This window comes from Periophthalmus magnuspinnatus, chromosome 6, assembly GCF_009829125.3.
Source record: "Periophthalmus magnuspinnatus isolate fPerMag1 chromosome 6, fPerMag1.2.pri, whole genome shotgun sequence".
NCBI lineage: Eukaryota > Metazoa > Chordata > Actinopteri > Gobiiformes > Gobiidae > Periophthalmus > Periophthalmus magnuspinnatus.
The window spans coordinates 33,036,551-33,059,980 of NC_047131.1; the positions used below are offsets into that span (position 1 = coordinate 33,036,551).

At 41.2% G+C, this 23,430-nt stretch overlaps 1 protein-coding gene across 1 annotated transcript in view; it reads right to left on the reverse strand.

Annotated features, from left to right (window-relative positions):
- The window catches only part of tspan33b (tetraspanin 33b), a 48,580-nt gene extending 39,118 nt beyond the window's left edge, over positions 1–9,462 (reverse strand). The window contains exon 1 of the mRNA XM_033968776.2: positions 9,334–9,462. Coding sequence (XP_033824667.1) covers positions 9,334–9,429 — 96 coding nt within the window. The 5' untranslated portion in view covers positions 9,430–9,462. The remainder of the gene's footprint in view (positions 1–9,333) is intronic.
- Between the last annotated feature and the right edge of the window lie 13,968 nt (positions 9,463–23,430).

Sequence of the window (23,430 nt, forward strand, 5' to 3'; positions counted from 1 at the left end):
CCTGTTTGAACTCGTCCTCAGTATAAAAGACACATGTCCACAACCTCAAACAGTCAGACTCAAACTCCACTATGGACAAGACCAAAGAGCAAAGGAACCACAAACAAAACTGTAGACACCAGGCCCCGAACACTCAATCTGCAACAGGTAAGAGCTGGAGTCAACAAATCAACTGTGGAGCAAGTATTACAAAATGGAACAAGACCAAGACCTGGGGCTCCACCAAGATCTGACCCCGTGGGGTCAAAATGACACAAGAACCACACGGGGCGACCGAGTGAATGACCTGCAGAGAGCTGGGATCAAAGTAACAAAGGGACCATCAGTAACACACTACACCACCAGGGACTCAAATCCTGCAGTGCCAGACGTGTCCCCTGATTAAGACAGGACATGTCCAGGCCCGTCTGAAGTTTGACAGAAGCATTTGGATGATCCAGAAGAGGATTGGGACAATGTCACATGGTCAGATCAAACCAAAATACAACTTTTTGGTAAAAACTCAACTCAACAAAATACTTCTGAGTTGTATTCAAAGAACACCATACCTACTGTGAAGCATAGGGGTGGAAACATCATGCTTTGGGGACGTCTCCAGATCTCAACCCCATAGAAAATCTTTGGAGGGAGGTGAAAGTGACAGTGACATCCCCAAAACATCACTGCTCTAGAGGAGATCTGCAGGAGGAATGGGCCAAACTACCAGCAACAGTGTGTGAAAACCCTGTGGAGACTTTTGTTATTGACCAAATACTTATTTTCCACCATAATTTGCAAATAAATTCTTTAAAAATCCTACAATGTGATTTCCTGGATCTTTCATTCTGTCTCTCATAGTTGAAGTGAAACTATGTTGAAAATTACAGGCCTCTCTCGTCTTTTTAAGTGGGAGAACTTACACAATTAAGGCTGAGTAAATACTTTTTTGCCCCAATGTAAATGATTAACCAAAGCCCAACAGCGCCCCCTATGACAGGAAATAAACACTGGTAAATGGGCACACTTTCATACAGCGCTTTCCCACCTTCAACAGACACTGGGGGTGAAGTGGATAAGTGTCTTGCCCAAGGACACAGTGCATCAGTGGATCTGCTCTACCAAAGACGCTTATGTCGAGAACGGGATTCAAACCGACAACCTTCAGATCAGTGGGCAAACACTCAACCAACTGAGCCACTGTCCCTTTAAGACTCACAGGTCTGTTTCATTACAAAGAGCTGTGCCATGTTCCATTTCAGTTTGTATTTATTGTTATTATTTTACATTTCAGAGTTCATTTTCAGTAAATAACACGTTTGAATCTTGCTCATTTGAACAGATCTGACATTGGACTGATGCAACAGTCAAACATAAAGAAGAAAAAGTAAAAAGGCGAGACAGCGGGACGCACAGCAGGACGCCGCTGACTCAAAACCTCACAACCTCAGGAATAACTTATATTAGTCTGCAAACTGCAAACCCCACAGCTGAACGACATCAAGACAGACACGAACGAGGACAGACACGAACGAGGACAGACACGAACAAGGACAGACACGAACACGTCAGCACATCAGCACAGACACGAACACGTCAGGACAGACACGAACACGTCAGCACAGACACGAACACGTCAGGACAGACACGAACGAGGACAGACACGAACACGTCAGCACAGACACGAACACGTCAGCACAGACACGAACACGTCAGGACAGACACGAACACGTCAGGACAGACACGAACACGTCAGCACAGACACGAACAAGGACAGACACGAACACGTCAGGACAGACACGAACACGTCAGGACAGACACGAACACGTCAGGACAGACACGAACAAGGACAGACACGAACAAGGACAGACACGAACAAGGACAGACACGAACAAGGACAGACACGAACAAGGACAGACACGAACAAGGACAGACACGAACAAGGACAGACACGAACAAGGACAGACACGAACACGTCAGCACAGACACGAACACGTCAGCACAGACACGAACACGTCAGGACAGACACGAACACGTCAGGACAGACACGAACGAGGACAGACACGAACACGTCAGCACAGACACGAACACGTCAGCACAGACACGAACAAGGACAGACACGAACACGTCAGGACAGACACGAACACGTCAGGACAGACACGAACACGTCAGGACAGACACGAACACGTCAGCACAGACACGAACACGTCAGGACAGACACGAACACGTCAGGACAGACACGAACACGTCAGGACAGACACGAACACGTCAGGACAGACACGAACACGTCAGGACAGACACGAACAAGGACAGACACGAACAAGGACAGACACGAACAAGGACAGACACGAACAAGGACAGACACGAACAAGGACAGACACGAACAAGGACAGACACGAACACGTCAGCACAGACACGAACACGTCAGCACAGACATGAACAAGGACAGACACGAACACGTCAGCACAGACACGAACAAGGACAGACACGAACACGTCAGCACAGACACGAACACGTCAGGACAGACACGAACACGTCAGGACAGACACGAACACGTCAGGACAGACACGAACACGTCAGCACAGACACGAACACGTCAGCACAGACACGAACACGTCAGCACAGACATGAACAAGGACAGACACGAACACGTCAGGACAGACACGAACACGTCAGGACAGACACGAACACGTCAGCACAGACATGAACGAGGACAGACACGAACACGTCAGGACAGACACGAACACGTCAGCTTAAATAAACCAAACGTGGAATTACATATTTAAAAATCCTTCTCTGCGTTTGGTCTAAATCTTGTTGCAGATGGAAACTAGTTTTTTATGTGTGATCTGGTGCAGAACATCTCTGTGTTTATCAGATTATTGTCTCACTGTCTGTTCAGATAAAGATTAAACTAAACAGATAAACTTAAGTAAAGACTGAACGTTTGGTGTGACACTTTAAGGCTGATCTTTGTGTCTCTATGGACGGAAATGCATTTTGGGAAAACGCCTTTGAAGTTACAATGTCCCATATAACTCTACGGAGGCAGGTTGGATTAAATATTAAAACGTCTTTCGGTGTAGAATGTGTTTGTTGTTTGTGTTTGTTGTTTCCTGATGAAAGTTTGTACGTTCAAAAAAACAAAAAAAAAAAACAAAACTGTTTTGGCTGTAGTTTTCCTTAAGTCTCACCTGGCGTCATGGAGCAGGAGGAAGTGAGCAGAGAGAGACCAAAGAGCGGGAAACCTTTATCATTTCTGCTCCAGTGCCCCCTGCTGGTGGCTCCACAAACTCCACCCCACTGTCATGTTCACATCCCGGGGTACACGGTGGAGGAGTGTATTTGGGAGGCTTTTGCGTTGGGGCGATTTAATATTTTTGCAGTGACATTATGGGGTCTGGGGTGTTCTACATGTATATCTATGGTAGAATGTTAAGCAGTGCACACAGCAGCAAAAAAAGTTTCATCTGATCGCCTGAAACCTCAAGAAAATCGATTTGAACAATTCATTTTCAGGAGCCTCTGATCTAAACCAGAGTTGGCTCTGAAAATAAATTATAAGTATTTAATTTGAGTAGTATTTTATTTGTGTTAGCTTTTTTTTTTTTTTGTAGTTCAAAATGGAAGATTATTGAGATCTTGAAATATTAAAACAAAATTATCATCATTATTATTATTATTATTATTATATATTTTTTGCTGCTCAAAATAAGCGTCACACTCGTGGAGGCGAGCTCTGATTTACAGACACTGTGCAGAGGGTCAGGAGCAGAACTCAGCAGGTCAAATAAATATTTATGCAGCAATTTCGCAAATATTTGTTTTTCATTTTTATGTTTAGTGACATAGTGCTTTTTTCAAATTATTTTTTTTAATTCAAGTCAAGCTCCACTAGACGCTCCGAGAGCCCAAAGGCGACATAAGGATGATGCTCACAGCATTTTGTGGTTGTTATATGGATCATTTAAGCTCAGCTTTTTTATTCATTTGAAAAAGACCTTCAGCTCGGTATGTTTTTTTATTTATTATTTTTTTAAGAGTTCAAAATGTGTTCATTCCATAAATAAAATGTAGTTTTTTCTGTTGCTCTTCATGGATTTCATCAGCGTAAAGGTAAAAAACAAACAGTATATACAGCGTTATCTTCAAGTATTTGCGGCTCCAGCGTTTTCTTTTCAGTGGAAACCGGGTCCAAATGGGTCTTTGGGGTTAAAGGTCGCCGACCCAAGATCTGTACAAAACGGTTCTATTTAGGTGTCAACAGAAATGGAGACAGTGACAAACAGAAACACTGTTGGCTAAAGCTCCGACTGAGAGACTTCAGCAGCACAAACCTCTGACCTTCTGCAGCTCCAGCTCAGACTGAATTAAAACAAAGCCACACATTAAACTAGTAGAGCTTCTGACAGAGCAGTGCCTTCAGTTAGCACCACGCCCCCCGGGAATGTTGATGACATCAGCTGCAGAGTATCAGCGCCGGGCTGAACAAAGACCTGATGGATAATGCCTCTCTACTGTTCGCTCTGATAAACAAAGTCAACACGAGGCTGCTACATAACTGCTGATTCGCTCGAAACGCCGCGCCGCTGTTTGCCCCGCACCGCTGGGTAAACAGGGATATAACGACGGCGTGGAGGCCCGGGCGCCCTAATGGAGACTGTAATGGAGCCCGCACAGAAGCACATCCTGTTTTACGCTCATTTCCACCGTTGGCTTTGGGTTTGTCGTGTACAGAACGGTTTAAATGAGGGAGCGGCTCGTGGCTTTAGGAGGCGGCGAGGAGCAGGTGCTTTATGATTATGGTGACGATTGGGCTGATTACATAAGAATGTACCAGTTGCTTTGAACAACGGCGACGTACGAGCAGACTGTGTACCCCGCTGATGGAAAAACGTGCGAAGAACACAAACGTTTCCTCGATTATAATCAAATTGGGGCTTGATTAATTAGTTTGGTTGTAATGTTGTTTGCAGGAGGTGAAATAGGTTTGGTTTGTTCAGAACGTGCAGATGCTTCAGTTTGTTCTCCATATGCCTCCAACTTTTATACAAACCCATTATATTTTTACATAATTTGTGGTTTAAAACGATAAAATCAAAGGAATTATTTACAGTTTTGGTGCAGCACAACTAAAGCAGCATCTGTTTATTTCAATTAAATGTGAACGACGGAACATTTTTGATGAATGGTCCACTGCTAAAAAAACACCCGGGCTGCATCATCTGCTCGTTTCCATGGAGAAGAGTTTAAAGTGGACCTACCGTGATTGTGTCTCTATGGTTCTCTTCTCTCTGGATCGTTATGTTATAAAATCACAACATTCATCTAAAACGACTTAATAAAAGAAACATTTCAAGCTGAGTTCAAGTTCAAAAACCGCGGTGTCCAATAGGAGCTGACGTCGCCGTAAACGTCATCAGAATAAAGCTGTAGCTGTAGCGCCCCCTATGGACAGATGCACGTCGCACTAGAGCAGCACGTTTCATTTGTACCAAAACGACGACGCGACGCTGCCGAATCCTACGATTATCACCGATTAAGAAAATAAAACCGGAAAAGGAAGCGGGCGTGTCGCAGGTGGAGGTGAAAACAGGGGCAGATCGGCAAAATGACGTCTTGAAAATTGTCGATTAAAAACTAAACTCAAATATGAATCACTCCAAAAACAACTGTAGATTCTCCGTGAGACGAAACGACTAGAACACATATAAAAAACTCTGAAACGTCCATTTTATTTTGCAGAATACGTCCGATTTAACACCATTTGTAGAACATTCTCTGCAAAGCATTAACGTCTCCAATTAAAGAGACAAACGGGCAGCGGATCCTCCACCAGAAAAGTCCCGCAGTACATCTTTTACGGCTCATTAAACGCACTCTGATTGGACAAAACGATAAGAGACAGAGCGGTCTATTGGTTTAATTCGCTCTTTGTGTTGTATCTGTGACTGGATGTTGGTGGAGGCTCAAACGGCGTGCGCGCTGAAGACGGCTCTTTTATGCTGTTTTGTTGTTGGTGACATACTCATAATAAAGACATAATGTAGCCCCTGGTTAGCTTAGAGATTTTAAATTTCCATCTTGATTGTTATGCTCTGTCAGCGTAAAAATTGTGTTGTGCCTGAAGCGTTTGCCAGTAGATAAAAAACATTTTATCTCCGAGAACTTATCACTGAGTTTACTGGCTCATGAACAAGCCATTACCTCAGACTTACTCCTGTTTGACCAGAATAAATAAAGAGTGAACACACGTGGGTTTAAAACGCACTGTTCTCCCGTGGAAGTAAAATACAAGGATCGTTTAACAAAATATCGAACAAATAAACTTTTAATAGCCTTAAACCACATTAGAATAGTGGTCTGTTATCGTTAGCTTACTCAAAGTAGCATTTCATTCGTGCGTGTTTGAGTGCTCTTGTTTTATCCTTTCTTTTCTGCGTTTGAGGCTTGAGCATTCAGAAAAAAAAAGATGTTTTCACCTACCCCCTATCCCCCGGCGTTCATGGAGGCTACAGCAGTTATAGCGGTTAATCTGGAGCTTTCCGACTTCTGACCGTGAGTATCATAGCAACTAAAGAGCCAATCAGGAGCGAGGCTGTTGAAGGTAACGCCCCTGGCCGCTCCGTGCTAAACCAGCGGTGCAGAAGCTTAGCAACGCTGTCAATCAAACCTGTTGCTAACGCTAGCAGGAGCGATCTTGTGGAGAGAAGGCGTCTGATTTGTTACAGAGAGAGAGGACACGGTTTAGAAAAATAATAATAATAAAAAATAAACTCAAAATAAAATAAAATAAAATAAAAAACCAACTCAAAATAACAAAAAAAAACAACAACTAACAAACCCCCCTCCTCAAAATAACTAAAAGAAAATAAACTAAAAAAACAATCTCAAAATAAAAAAAAATTATAATAAAATTACTAATAAATAAATAAATAAATAACAAAAAACAAAACAAAAAACAATCAAAAACTCAAAATAACAAAAAAAAAAAGAACTAAACAAACCCCCTCTCAAAATAACTAAAAGAATAAAGAAAATAAACTTTAAAAAAAATCTCAAAATAACAAAAAAAATTATAATAAAATTAAAAAAAAAAAAACAACAACTAAAAAAATTACAAAAAATAAAACAAAAAACAATCAAAAACTCAAAATAACTAAAAAAAAAAAACCCAAACAAAAAAAAAAAAAAAAACAACCCAGGATCATGTAGAGGGTTAATACGAACATTTAAGACCAAAATGACGAGTCTGACAGACGCAGGGACAGAGAGTGAGGGGTTTTCAAATGTAAAGTGAATTGAAGCCAGAGTCGATGGAGCAGGAAGTGCGCTCATGATCACTTCCTGTTTGTAACATGGCGGCTAACAGGTTAGCTATGTCCATTTACATATACAGTCTATGCTCCATCTCATTCCACTTTCCTGTGTTTACTGGAGATTATTAAAGAAGAATCTGACTCGAGTTTGTGAGTTTTAAACAGAAAGTCAATGGAGCCGTTTCAGTTTATTTTTTATTGTATTTTAGATCAATATTAAAGTGGGTAAGACAGACGGGTTTTTATGATTCTCTAATTTGGAATTTATCTGGTGGGAAAAGATCTGTTTGTTAATATAAATTATAGTTTTACACGATCAAAAGTTTAGCTCAATTTACACAAGAAACACATTTTTCCAACACTTTTTAAATTCTCATATGACACTTCTGATTTATGTTTTAATGTCGTTTCCTCGTCACAAACAGACCTGGAGTTGTGTTTGTTTCATTCTCACATGTTTAACACACAAACCTGCAGATTTAGGCTGAAAACACTGTTCCACCTTGTGATGTCATCATGTGGCGATACAGGAAGTGCTCCACTGTGTTTTTAAACTCCACACACCTTCATTTATAGAATCATTTGGATCATTTCAGTCCTGGAGTTGTCTCTTATCTCGACTGAACTAAAGGTAAAAGGAGGAGTTAATGTGAAAACTACCACTTGATGACATCACAAGGTGGAACGTCGCATTTTGAGCTTTGTAGATGTAACAGACTAATAATAATAAAGTGTGACTCAAACATGTGAGAATGAAACAAAACACAACTCCAGGTCTGTTTTTGCGGAGGAAACAACATTATAACACGACTTAAACCTCACCAGAGTCAATGTTGTGTGACACAGGCCTTTTAAACATGAGTCCAACAGAATAAATCTCTTTTTTTCTTATCATTTCATTTGTCGAATCATGATGTCGTGTACGTTCGATGAGCTTCGGTGCTGTACAGTGTGGTTGCTAGGTAACAGCAGCGGAATTCCCCAGTGTGATGTCATGATTTCAAACCAGGAAGTAAAATTTGAAACTTAAAAAAATTGCCAAACTGGATTTTATTTAAGATTTTGTTTGTAAAATCAATTCATTTCAATTCATTTTATTTTTGTAACGCCCAAAATCAGTGGTTCAACCTTTATTTATAATGAATAAAAGTAAAATGATGATCTACGTGTTGTCTATTTTAAAACTACAATACATTTAAAGCTCTGTAATGTGGTAATGAAGGTTAAACGAGCTTAAATGTCCTGTATTATGAAAAACTGATTAAATTATTATGAGTTTCAGCTGTGATCTAATTGTAGGAGCCATATGAGTGACTTGGTTGCTACGGCGATGCGTGAGGGGCGGAGTTCACGTGGGCAAAGGTGACCTGGGTTTCCTGCTGTCTGGAGACGCCGGGTCGCTTCGTTTTTGCTTGTTATTATACACAATTTTACCATCTGTGTGTGTAACCTGTGTTTTTTTTCAGTTTGAGAGCGAAGAACTCAGCGTAAATCTGCAGGTTTGTGTGTTAAACATGTGAGAATGAAACAAAACAACACAACTCCAGGTCTGTGTGTGACGAGGAAACATTAGAACAGATCAGAAAACAGCGTGAGACGAGCGTTTTAAGGAATGTTCAAACTGTGAAGCGTCTGTCAGGTGAGAACGTAAAGGCTGCAAACATAAAGCCTCTTCTTCTCGTCTTTGTTTCTCTCACTGATTCTATGATCCATGTTACTGTGCTGCAGGTCACAGAGTCGCACACATCATCACACACATCATCACACCTTAAATATAACACAACATCACACCTGAAACAAACTGTGACAAGAAAAGTTTGTGCGACCTCCATCAGACTAAAGTGTTCTCTCTCTGTATTACACGTCTTTATCTTTTATTCATCCTCGTTTTTACTTTTTGGCTTCTGGTCCTGGCCTTTTCTTCTCGCTCCAGTGAACATGAGGTTTTATTTAAACTGCACTACAGCCAAAGCCATTTGCACCGAGGCAAAACAGACACACACACGTGAAAAAAAACAAAACTGCATCTTTTACTCACCCAAAACAAGAAGCTGAAGAAGAACAGGAAGTATCTGATCCAGGGGTTGACGAAGGAGAAGGTCTCGGCCCGTTTCAGGTTCAAATCTCTGTCCATGGTTGTGATTGTTTATCTCCGGCGATGGTCCCGGCCGCCATGAGAGCCCAGTGTGGCAGGGAGGGGTCCGCGCGTCGCAGAGCTCGGGGGGCTAAAAAAAGCAGCGTGTGTGTGTGTGTGTGTGTGTGTGTGTGTAGGCCAGCAGGTAGGATTACACTGGGGTATGTGTGTGAGGCCTGGGAGCTTTGTGCGACATTGTAAACCCTCACATGCTTCCTGTTTTGCTGACTACACAACTCTGTCTCTGTTTTAGCAAGATGACATCATATTAACTAAATTATATTGATTAAAAGACGTGGAGTTGTGTCAGTTCGTCTCGTTTCTCTGTGATTGACGAGGGAAATTTAGCGAGACGCATTAGTTCGAGCTGTGTCCAATTTTTCCCACGTGTTTGAGCAAAATGTGTCTTGTCCCAGAGCAGATAAACTGTAGACACAGCTCTGGAAATCAAAATACGTCGGCTGAGTGTGTTTTACTGTCCGATAATCAGAAAGTGCACGTTAGCATGCTAGTTGTTGTTGTTGTTTCATCCCTGCACACTCGTCTGAGAGCCGTGAAAAGCGCCTAAGACCTTATTGTGCTGAATAATTCCTTTTTTTGCAGAAGGTAAGAGGAATAACTTTAGATCAGGGCAACTTGCGTATTTAATTGAAGAGTATTTTATTTGTGTTAGGTTTTTTTAAGTGTAGTTCTAAATTGGAAGATTATTATGATCTTTTTCGTCACTCACAGAAGTCGGTACTCGCCAAAACGTTGTGCATTTATCGAGACTTTCCATCTCCAACGCCGATGTAAACATGAATAAATCTGCGTTTGAGTCGTGTGGATGTTCAGATCCACGTTCGTCTGTGAGCAGCTTTTCTCCACCATGAACTATGTGAAAAACAAACCTCAGCCTCACAGACACAGACACAGTCCTGAAACATGAAACTTCAGACGCAGACGCTGCAGAGGGTCAGGAGCAGATGGACATTAACCAGAGAAAAGAAACATTTATGCAGAGATTTAGCAAAAACTATAGTTGTTTATGTAAAGTGTAAAGGAAACCGGGTCCAAATGGCTCTTTTGGGGGTCAAAGGTCACTGACTCTTGCTTTAAACCACTGCAAACTGTTTAAAATGTACTACTTTACTTCTAGAAAGCTAAAGTGCCTTCTTTACACTGTCCATGAGGGGGCAGTATCGCAGTAAAAACAACCACCAGCTCCAGCGCTCATAAGATCCGTCCCAGTTAAAGGTTGGGTGCCAGTTAATTGAAAACAAACCATTCTTCAATTACATTTTTTTGGCACCAATTTTAACACTTTAAATAGAAAACATGTAACATTATGACTGACAGTTTGGATTCGAGATGAACTGACTCGTCTTGACAGAAGTGTTTTTCGAGAGCTTTTGTTGCTTTCAATTTGAATAACTAAAAGAGTTTGTTGGCGACGAAAAGGAGCGGCTCATCTGCTAAATGTGAGCAACAAACCAGTCAATCAAAGTGAAAAAGAGGAAAAGTGAAGTATTTCAAACTGAATTTTAATTATGATTGAAAATTTAAATATAAGACTGAGTCCAGAGCCCCAGACCCTCGTTCAGTGTCTTTAAAAGTCTTAAACTGTGATAAAAGTTGATTTGTGTCATAAATAATTATATAAATATAATCAGACGAGTTTATGTGGAGCTGATCTCACACAAACACACTGGAGTATTCAGTGTTTTATCTGAGATGTGGAAATTGTCGCTCTGTTAAAGCGGCTAATGCTAGCAACTTTACACAGTGACAGTTTATTTCAGACTTTTATCGCCTCTGAATCATTTTTCTCTTGTTGCTGTGAGTCTGTGGAATCGTTTGGAGTGAGATTATAACATGAGCCATTTCTTTGTCACATGTGCAAACTTTTGAAACTTGTTCATGTCAAAGTGAGTTTGCACCGATCAGTGAATGTGTGAAAGAAAGAGGATTTGTGTGTCTGAAACTGAGTGTGTGTGCGTTTGTGTGTGAATAAATGTGTGGTGTGTGTGTGTGTGTGTGTGGGGGTGGGGGGTGGGGGTGTGTGTGTGTGTGTGTGTGTGTGTGTGTGTGAACTGAATGTTTTTAGAAATGTCATATTTGAGGAGTGAGTTCAATTCAATTCATTTATTAACAACAGTCTCTCGAAGGGCGTTCATGTTTTGGTTGATGGGGGAAACCGGAGTACCCGGAGGAAACCCATCCAGACACGAGGAGAAACATGAAAAACTCCACACAGAAAGGCCTGGGCGACCCGGGGATCAACCAAACACACAAAAACACAACAACACACAAAAACACAACAACACACAAAAACACAACAACACACAAAAACACACAACACACAAAAACACACAACACACAAAAACACAACAACACACAAAAACAAAACAACACACAAAAACAAAACAACACACAAAAACAAACACACAAAAACACACAACACACAAAAACACACAACACACAAAAACACACAACACACAAAAACACACAACACACAAAAACACAAAAACACACAAAAACACAACAACACACAAAAACACAACAACACACAAAAACACACAAAAACAAAACAACACACAAAAACAAAACAACAGGAAAAACAGAGTTGTGTTGTATTTTGACGTTTGTACCACAGGTTTAATTCACCTACAACAAACTGTTCTTCTTATTTAACATGAGTCTGTCCAGGGATGACACGTTTATTCATTTATTAATTTAATGTTTATTTTATTTATTTATTTTAAGGTGATGTGTTGTGCAAATAGAGTCAGAGTCAGATCCACAGTGAGATAAACCAGAGCTTCATCTGCTTCAGTCGTGTTGTGTCCAGTTAAAGACCTGTCTCTGTCCACTGGGGTTTTTATGACTCTCCCAGTGCATTGTGGGATATACTGACCGCTCTACTGACCACTGAGGAACACGGCTTTACAAGGTGCATTGTGGGAAAGTTTGAGCGCACTGTTTTTTTTACCAACTGGACATTTGGACACAGATAAGAATGGTGTGACCCCTACATAGCGCCCCCTGTAGGAGCAGTGTGGACAGTGGGACACGTCGACGAGAACGCTCTTTGTTTCTTCCTTGATCGGCGGGTTTCTTTTGATGACATCACTCCGGCAAAGACCCCGTTTAACCTGAGTTGTATCGCTCACTTTTTATCTTCGGTAGTTGCGTCCCAGCGGAGAATAAACGCGGACTGACAGTTGACGAAAGCCGGACAATAAAACGTTCCTGAAGCAGAACATCTGATACACTTAAACAACTCAAATCTTTTCCCAAGTCTCCGAAACACAGACAGCCTCTTTAAAATCCCGGCTCGGATATCTACACTGGAAGATGTATGGGACAGAGTCTGCAGGGAGAAGACTGATCACCTGCCTCTGTAATGTGGAGGGTTATGTGAGGATACGCCGCAACAGAATCACTTTAAACGCTTTAAAACTAATCTCAACAACTCAAATTAGTGAATTGGCACGAACAGGGGAGTTGATGGTTCATTTTTCTACCACCCTGCCCCACATGGATATTCTAAAGTAGATAATTTACTTTATTTTGACAATAACAATGCCACGAAAATATGAGAAACTGAAGTAGTTCATTTTAAACGTTTTGCACTGATCTGAAGTTATTTCTCCCTGACCTTACACATTCTGAGCGTCTTATTTACTCACCGCGATGAGTTTTTAAGTGTTTTTCACAGCTCTCAGACACCGCAGCGGAGTTTGGAGGTGATGAAAAGCTAAAAACTTGCATCTTAACGCAAATTTCCTGATTATCGAACAATAAAATGCACACAGTCGACACAGTTACTGAATTTACCAACTGTAAATGAGTGAAACTGACGTCCCGATCGAAACCATCACGTTTTATCGGCCACACGTTGAGCATCAGGAGGTATTTTTCTCACCTGCAGCTTTAATCGTCATAATAATCTCACGTAAGCGCTTTACTGAGTAGCATCGCGCTGATATTATTCCAGCTTTCATCGTGTTACGGCTTTAGGCCTTAGGTTCTTTGCGTTGTTTGTATTTGTCTATTATGTTTTCTCTGTGCCTTCTACTTTCCCTATAATCATGGCTGTTGGATCCCTGGGCTGTGATTGGAGGAGAGTTTCTCAGCCGGGCCAATCCTGGGGTCCACCTTCAGCCGCCTCCCACCAATTTAAGAAGATTCCGGACACGTGTTCAGAGCTGCTGGTGTGTGCGGCCCGTCTGACAGTGTGTTTGTCTCGTTTGGTCAAGTCTCCACAGGGTTAGTGTTCGTAAGATTTTATTTATTGTGAAATTTGTGTTTTATTTAACTTTACGTTTTTGTTTTAAACCTTGCACGGTACCATTTGTTTCACTATTTTTAATCCCCTTTTGTTTAGTTTACCCTTAACACCCCTGTTCATTAAATCGCTTCTTAATTTACCGTTGTTCACCCTTAATAATGTTCCGTCGTCACCATAGACCGTTTATATACATTGACGTAGCTAACCCTGCAAACAGGAAGTGATCATGTCGCACTTCCTGCTCCATCGACTCTGATCCTGGTTTTTTTTTTTCACTATTGTGTCTGTAAATCAAGATATGAACATTAATAACAGACAAATCAGGTCCTTCTTTCCCTGAAGTCGCTCCCGTTAGCGTTAGCCACAGGTTTGATTGATTCGTTGCTAAGAGAAGGATTCGCTTCCTTTCCAGCAACATAACCGTCCTTCATAGATCGTATAGTGTGAGCAGAAAGTCATTAAAAACAAACCAAACAAACAGATCTTCACCTCCAGGTCCAGCTTTGGTTCGATACACGGAAAAGCCTCGAGTCAAACTCAACTTCCACTGATTCAACAATGATTTATAACGTTAACGCTGATCTTAACACAGTCGTAGAAAAGGCAAATAGACTTGTCAGCCACGTTTTTTTTTTGTAAAGTTGAACCGGGGGAGCAGCGAAGCAAGAAATGATGTCGTAATCTTTTCCAAAACGGCGAAAAGCAGCATACGCTCAATGATGTAACCTCTGACGAGACAAATTCAGCTCAAATACTTGGAAAAAAATGGCGTACAGGCGTCTTGCTAATGCTAATCTTTAATACACTACCTCATCAAGTCAATGGAGACGTTTCTTTATTTAGTTTTAGATCAATATTAAAGTGTGTAAGACAGGTTTTTATCATTCTCTAATTTGCACTTTCTTTGGTTGGATAAGATCTGTCGTAAATATAAATTGTTATTATTGTTCTGCACCGATCAAAAGTTTAGCACAATTTAGACAAGAAACGCTATTTTCTAATCTAATGTCGTTTCCTCGTCACACACAGACCTGGAGTTGTGTTTTTTTGTTTCATTCTCACATGTTTAACACACAAACCTGCAGATTTAGACTGAGTTCTTCTCTCAAACTGAAAGAAAACACTCTGTTCCACCTTGTGATGTCATCATGTGGTGACACAGGAAGTGCTCCACTGTGTTTTTAAACTCCACACACCTTCATTTATAGAATCATTTGGATCATTTCAGTCCTGGAGTTGTCTCTTATCTCGACTGAACTAAAGGTAAAAGGAGCTGTTAACTCTTTAAAAACTACCACTTGATGACATCACAAGGTGGAACGTCGCATTTTGAGCTTTGGAGATGTTTCAGACGAATAATAAATGAAACAAAAACACAACTCCAGGTCTGTTTTTGAGGAGGAAACATCTTTATAACACGACTTAAAGTTCACATGAGTTCATTTTGTTCAATATGGGACTTTAACATTTTGTCTCTAACTTTTGCAGGATTCTTTCAAACTTCTTCTCGGGTAAAGATCCTCGGTACGTTGCGGTTTTAGCTGGACATCCATTTTGAAACTCATTTTGTCCAGTCATCCCCTCCTTCACCTCTCTTGCCTTTCTGTACGGCCGTGTTGTTTAGCGCTCCCCGTGGACCAATCACGTTGACAGATCGTTCAGCGCATTCTCCCCTGACTCCTTTTATCGTCATCTAACAAGAATCAATACAGAACCGGCGCGCTCCCAATCACAAGTCGGACCGCCGCGTGGAGTCTGAACTGTAACAGCACTTCTAACGACTTTAAAGTCCCATCGCTTTATTACGTCTCTGCTGTGACACGGACTCGATGCAGGTTACTCCATCCGTCCGACGCTTTTTCTCGACGTTTCCAAAGGGCAGAATCGTTTTAATTATCAAACTTAAGTCAGAAAAAGTAGATCAGTCTCATTATTTGGGTTTTTTGGCGTTCCGTTGGGGCCTTTTGTCCTTCCACGCCTTCACAGGAGACACGTAATGAAGTGAGCCGACGCTAAAGTCTGTCATTCAAAAAGTCGCACGCAAGGACACGGGCGCCATCGGTGTGTGCGATGAGAGACGAGACGCTAGTTTGAGCTCTCCTTTATAGTGTAGTTTTATAATTTAACACAAACGTAGATCATCGTTTTAGATTTATTCATTTCAAACGTTAAGGTTGGACGATTTTACTGAAACACACTTAAGGATTTTACAAACAAAATCTTTTAAAAATGGTTTCAAATTTTACTTCCTGGTTGGAAATCGTGACGTCACACGGGGGAATTCCTTTGCTGTTACCTAGCAACCACACTGTACACAGACTTTATGATTGGACAAATAAAATGATAAGAAAAGAGTTTTATTTTGCTGGAGTAATGTTTAAAGAGCCTGTATTACACAACATTTACTTTTGTGAAGTTTAAGTCATGTTCTAATGATGTTTCCTCCTCAAAAACAGACCTGGAGTTGTGTTTTGTTTCATTCTCACATGTTTGAGTCACTTTATTATTAGTCTGTAACATCTACAAAGCTCAAAATGTGACGTTCCACCTTGTGATGTCATCAAGTGGGAGTTTTCACATTAACTCCTCCTTTTACCTTTAGTTCAGTCGAGATAAGAGACAACTCCAGGACTGAAATGATCCAAATGATTCTATAAATGAAGGTGTGTGGAGTTTAAAAACACAGTGGAGCACTTCCTGTATCGCCACATGATGACATCACAAGGTGGAACAGAGTGTTTTTTTAAAGTTTGAGAGAAAAACTCAGTCTAAATCTGCAGGTTTGTGCGTTTAACATGTGAAAATGAAACAAAAAAACACAACTCCAGGTCTGTGTGTGACGAGGAAACATTCAAACAGATGAGAAAATAGTGTCACATTGAACCTTTCAAAATAAAAGTGGAGGAGAAAGTGAAAGTTTTATTAATATCCAACCATTTTTATTTTAGATTCGCGTAGAAACAGATTTTTATTATTCCACTTTCCATTTCGTGTGTTAAAAATCTGGACGTTGCTTGTTCAGATTGTAAGGTCACTGGAGAAATTGAAATGTTGGTCTTGTCAAATTATAACTAATGTAGTTCTGTTTCACCTCTGCTTGTTTCCACGGAGATGTTATTGCTCTGAATGTTCCACAGTGACATTGAACTCATCTCGGTCAAGTTACAGATCAGAAATGCGGAGATAAAACCCAATAAGATCGTGTTTTTCAAGGTGCTTCTTGAGTAAAACAGACACATGTTCTCAGTTTAATGTTCATGGAAACAGGTAACGGAACCAGAGAAGACTCCAGAGTTTATTCTCGTGTTGGACTTTTTGTTCCGTGTTGATATTGAGCTGTAGAAACGAGTACAGGGTAATAAAAACCTGAACTCTGCTTCACCCACACATGCAATCTCTCTTGTTGGTTGATGAAAAAACGAGGGCACGGAGGTCTGATATCTGTCTGCGAGAGAACTCAGAAATAATGGTTTAAATTTTACAGAGGTTCAATGAAAGTTTGATCAGGGGTTAAAGAAGCAAGAGCTGATTTAACGTTTAAAGACACAAAAACATGTTATGAAATCTTGAGGCGTTCATTTGTTTAGACGTGTATTTTATTAGTATTTCACATTTAATTTTCTAACTTAAAATTATGTCTACATCTGGAAAAAAAAACAAATACTTTATAAACTTCACCTGTTTCCAATAAAGTGTTAGGTGTTAGAGCTCCCCCTGCTGTCAGCAATGGAAACATTTAGAAAGTAAACAGTCCAAGGTGTTATTCCCTGTGAATGTCGCACTAATAAAGTTGTGTGTTTGTTGACAAAGTTTCAGAATGGGTCCAGTTATGGTTTATCTGCTTAAAAACAGTGTAGAAGAATCCAAAGTTTTGTCTATGAAGCAACAAAACAGGAAATATGCCAACAGAGCATTTTTAGTGCTCAGAGAAGACTTTGGATTAATGGATTCATGAAACGAAATACAACTCCAGGTGTGTTTTACGAGGGGACAACGATATAACACATAAATAAAAGAACCACGAACCATAAATAGTGAAAAAGTAAATTTTTCATGATGTCATTTTTAACTGATTCTCCATTATTCCATTAAACGACTGCGAATTCACCCAATAAAGGCTCGTTTCATTTCCAAACCTCTCAACACAGATTTAAACAGAGCAGAGAGGCATGATGGTAAACGGAGTCCAGAAACTTTAGTGCTTGGGTTTGATAAAAAATAACCCCTCAGCCTTTTCAGCAGGTCTCAGACAATAATAAAAAGTACTTTACTCCTTGTACTTTGCTCCGTTCCATCACTGCAGAGACATTTCCTGTGGTACTGATCCTGCAGAGATGCTAGCCCGCGCCCTGTTAGCATGTGAGTCATGTCTCCACACACTGATGGAGTCTCCTGTGCCCGTCCGATCAAACAGATTGCACTTTTTCTGGAGGAAAGTCGACAGATTGAGAACAGATAGCGGCCGTACATCAGCGCCCACGCAGGTTAACCACGTGAATAATGCCACGTACGGACGTTTTAAACTCCCATCGACTTGAAGACTTTTCCAACTCCGTGCTCCCTCTGCTTTTTCCACCTTGAAAAACAAATCATTAATTAAGTCGGCGTATTGGAATGCACACAAACATCTCAGCGCAGAGGAAAATGGGTCACTCCCCGCGAACAGGAGGATCACATGACCGACCCGACGCCATAGACTCACACACACAGCGAGTGCGTTTATGAAGAACGAGGACGGGGCTTTGTCGGAGAGTATCCCGTCTGCTCAGTGCGGAGACGACAGACAAATTGGCGACGGTTCCCTCTTTCATCATCCTCCTTTTATTCTTAAAAAAAAAAAAACGCTGAGCAGAAGCAGCATTATATCATCCAGCGTCTACAGGACACATTTTGTAATTTATTTTTAAAGGGAGAGAACAGTTAAAGTCTGAGAGCTGATGTTTGCCAAGAGGAACCTCCATCCCCTTTAAGAGAAACACGTGTCCAGATGAGGCTTAATGCAAATGTGACATACATTTTATATGGAAACACACAAATAACAAGCAAACAGAAAAAATAAGAACTGAGACGGGGAACTATTTTCAAACACTGTGATGTTTGGATTGTTCTGTCTGTAAAACTCAAGGCCCGATGGAAACAAACGTCCCTAGAATCCACTTTAAAATAAATATTAAAACTCTAATAAACATGAACTAAAACTTAATTCATCATGAACATAAAGGAGAAGGATTCAAGTGTTTAATCAAAGGTTTAGGAGTGAGGTTTGGGCGTTAATTAAAGGCACAGTATGTAACTTCCTGGAGGTGGCAAATCAGCTGTATGATTCTGTGTAAATCAGGAGTCTCAAACTCACGGTTCGGGGGCCAATTGCAGCCCGCGAGACGATATTTTGTGGACAATATGAAAGTTTAATGTTAGCGTGGCTTTACCGTGTCGCGTGTAGAAGGTTCCGCCGAATCTTTAAACCCCAAACACGTGTCACTCGCGCTGCGTCACGAAAGATTCAACAAATAACGATGTAGATCCATAAAATTCACAAGAACTGGCGTATTTCCTCATGAATGTTGAAAACAGCAATGATGTAAAGAGACAGATAAAGCCACACTTCGGAACATTCTCCATAAAATGCATGTGTTTTATTCTATATTGTGGAAAATTAAATCCTAACGAACAACATTTCCATAGACCTCCTCCAGGAAAGTATGAGTAGAGTTGAGGTTAGATTTAGGTTTGTGGAGATGCAGTGGAATAAAAACAACCAAAATTTTAAAAACATTCTTATATTATAGTGTATTTTAGGCTGAAAAGTGACATACTGTGGCTTTACTTCCTGCTCTAGTTGCTGTTTTAATGAGTTGCATTGTGCGACAGTGGCTGGTTTGATTCCCAGAGCCTTTCTGTGAGGAGTTTGCATGTTCTCCCTGTGTCTGATGTGCAGATTTCCACCTGGTGTTTGAGTTTCTTCCACCGTCTGGAATATGGGCCACAGGAGGGTCCCCTGGGATCTGCATCACAGCGGGGCTTCCTGGATAAATAAATGCTGAATAAATGTTTTCCTGGATGTGAAAAGGTTTGATAATAATAAAAAATCTGTTTGTTTTGCGGTTTTCTTCTTGTTGCTTGTCCTTTCTGTACAGTCGGGTGTGGACCAAACTGAACGAGGTGCATTTTTAAAGAGGTGCAAACGTAATTTTAGGACCTGAAATGAGGCTGCAATGCGCCGTTTTTCCTCCTGTGGACCTGCTGTTTGTCCACTTCTCCAGAACGTTCAGCTCCAAGTGAAGGTCATCGAGGTTAGAGCAGTTTTAGCGGCTAATTTGGAGCCAGTTCCACATTTAAAACTCCGACCGTGCGTTTCATAGCAACCAAACATGAGCCTTTCTCATTTGCATGTTCTCTCTGTGTCTGGGTGGAGCTTCAGCCCAACACATGCACCATCAAGACCAGCAACAAGATCAGAGAGACGAGTCCCACTGCCGCTGAGGAGACGTCCCAAACGCTCTGAAGGACGGGTCAAACGCACGGGACAAAATCAATAAACGTGTTATTTCAGCGAAGTTCTAAAAGCATCAAGTCGCACATTTATGATCCAGTGGAGGGACTGGAGCACCACCTGCTTTTTCCATGTAGATGTTTGGAGATGGAGCTATTTGATTGGTCTGAAGTATTCCACATGGCGTTAAACTATCTGCAGGTCTTTACAGGTCATATCTGAGGAAAGGCGAGCACTTATAGATAAGAATATGTCAAGATCCCAGTCTGTCCTTTCTTTTTTATGATGTTTTCCTCCTCCCTTCTGTGTCAGAGCCTGGAGCTGGGTGGAGATTCTGGCTCCTCCCACAGACACCTGCAGCTAAAGGTTAATCCAGCTGCACCTGAGGAGGACAAAGTGACCGTGGACCTGACACTCGGCGCCGGATCGTCTGCGTATCCACAGCGGTACAGCTCTGCTCGGCTCACTCTCTTGTTTTTGCATTTGTGATTCGTTGGATGTTTTTTTGTTCCTCGTCAGGTCGCGCTCAGCTCCTCTGTCTCCGACCCAGCTCTCCACGACCGGTCCGAACCTCGCCTCTTCTGACCCAGCTCACCTCGTCTCTGACCTTCATTTGCACATTTAAAACTGTAAATAAACATCGTTAAACTGTTCCCTCTCAGTCGTTATGACAGAATACATGTTTTTCAATGCATTTTTAAAAACAAACATGACCTGTAATTTAACAAATGCACGTAACGGACGGCCAGACTCCAGCTCGTTCTTTCCAACGGCCATCGGACAAACTTTACACATGACACTTCTCACTATTATTTATTTGATTATATTTTTATTTATCTGTTTTATACCTAATTTTCTTTATACTTTGTCATCCAGCGGAGCAAAGGAAGAATTTCATTGTTTCTTTACTCTGCACGTGACAATAAAGCTTTGAATCCTTGAATATAAGTTTAAAGCTGTGTCACGGAACATTCCAAGCAAATAAATAAAATGTGCACGAGGTCAAGTTCATTGGGGGAGTGATCAGATCCACTGACCCACAGGTCGGCGGTGACATTTAAACATCCACATATGAGACTGTGGTTGTGTTTGTGGGAAAGATGAGTGCATGTGTGTGTGTGTGTGTGTGTGTGTGTGTGGGGGGGGGGGGTGTGTGGGGGTGTGTGGGTGTGTGTGTGTGTGTGTGAACGGGGGAGTGTTTCCTCGCCCTAAAACGCTTTGAGCGACTTTAAAGTGAAAAAACTATGACCTTTTCCCATTTGCAGCAGGTAGTGGACGTCCCACATGACGAGTGCATTTTTAAAGACAATACGTTTTATCTTTTATACTTTTTTAAAAATCCCATGTAGAGTTTTACCACTTAGAGCAACTTGTGATGTAAAACAGACTCACAGGGGAAACGGCACAATTTAAAATGAACAATGACATTAAAGAGAATCCATGAGGAGAACATGAAAGGCCATGAACATCTGCACAGTGGGATTTTTCAGACACTTTCCTTTATTTAAAAAATAGTTGCTTTGAGAGTAAAGAATAGAAGGTAGTGCACTAGGCTATAGTTTATATAGATATTAGTGCTTTGTTCACATGGAGCAAATATTAAAATTCCACAGGACACGGCTGGCAGCTATCAGGAAGTGGCACACAACATCAAACACACCGGTTCTAAACGCAGACACCTCCAACGCTCACGGACTCGGCTTCAGAACGGCAGAGGATTACAGGAGATTATAGAAATCATATGAGGAAGGTGCGAGAAGAAGACGAGAAATAATCTGAAACAAAGATTAAACTGCAGCTTCTTCCTCGGTATGAGTCAAAAAACCTCACAGCAGAAAAAAAAAACAACTTCCTCGAGTGAATTTGAAGAAAAACTAAATATCAGAAGTGTCTTTGCAAATAATACACATGTAAAATACACAGACAGACATAAAAATACATACGAAACAGTGGGAACGTGGTTGGCATTTGACAAACAGGATTTTTTCTATTCAAAGCGAGAAGCAGTTTATTATGAGGATATTTACATCCACTGTTTGTAGCACCGGGGCCTGTTTTTTGCACGGTTGTCACGTGGCTCATGTTCGACGCCCTAATACGCACGTGTAGTTGCGTTGGCAGTTCAAAGACGTGTTTTTTATAACGGTAAATATGAAGCGTGTGGTTCGTTGTCGGTAAAAATGTCCCAATGTTGAACGTGCCAACTCTCAATCCCATTAATTACAGTTAAAAGCGCCCGTGGCTGTGTTAAGACAGAATGGCGTTTTCGCACCGTCGTGAGGAACATCGCATTGACTGATCCTATAAACGCAAATGCCAACCGGTGTCAAACGCTACAACGAACATTAACTGAGCTGAAAAGAAAAGAGCAAACAAGGTATAAAAATCAACGCTCAACAGCTGATGTACAAAATTAACTATAACATGGCGAAAAAAAATCAAAAAGCAGGTCACGCAGAAGGAGAAAGAGTCAAAAAAACATCCAAAACGACAACAATTCTATGGAGCTGGACGGTGACGAGTGCTTCTGGAGTGAACTTTCCCAAAAAAAGTGAATATTAAAACTTCGAAAGCTTGAACTTGAACTAATCATTTAAAATCTACAGTTAGCATGTCGCTCGTTAGCCTTTAAACTTTTAATATTTGAGTTTTGGCTAAAATAAATGGAGAAATTACCTCCAGATCGTGAGCAAACCGCCGCCGTCGAGCTCCACAGCACGCAGACAATGCAGACTCATAAAAGATTTAGCAGCAAAACGAAAAATACTCATGTCAGTGGATTATTCCTGGATTTTTTGCCGCCCGAAGCGAGTTTACAACATGATTTACAAACGTGATTTTCTCCGGGCTGTCGATTATACCTTCCAGCAGCTTTGCGACCGGGCTGTATTTTCGCTACGCCATCGCCGCCGGCTAACTGTGTGCAGCAAATAAGGAATACGAGGCATCGGAGGCAGTGAAGATGTAACTGGCTGTCATGTTCTCGTGCCCCGGTGGACACGACAACTCAAGCATATGGAGGGCGGCGAGGGACACAAAAAAGGGCGGAAAAAACACACTTTTTTGGGGTTTTTTTTGCTCAAAATATTTGGATCCGTGACCTTGCCCAGAGCTGTGATGTTCCCACTCTTGTCACGCTCAGATTCGGTGATTACCAAGCCAAATTGCCACAGAAAGCTAGCAATGCCTCACGGTGCTCCCTCCAGGCATTTCAGCTGCCAGACGGGCGAACGTC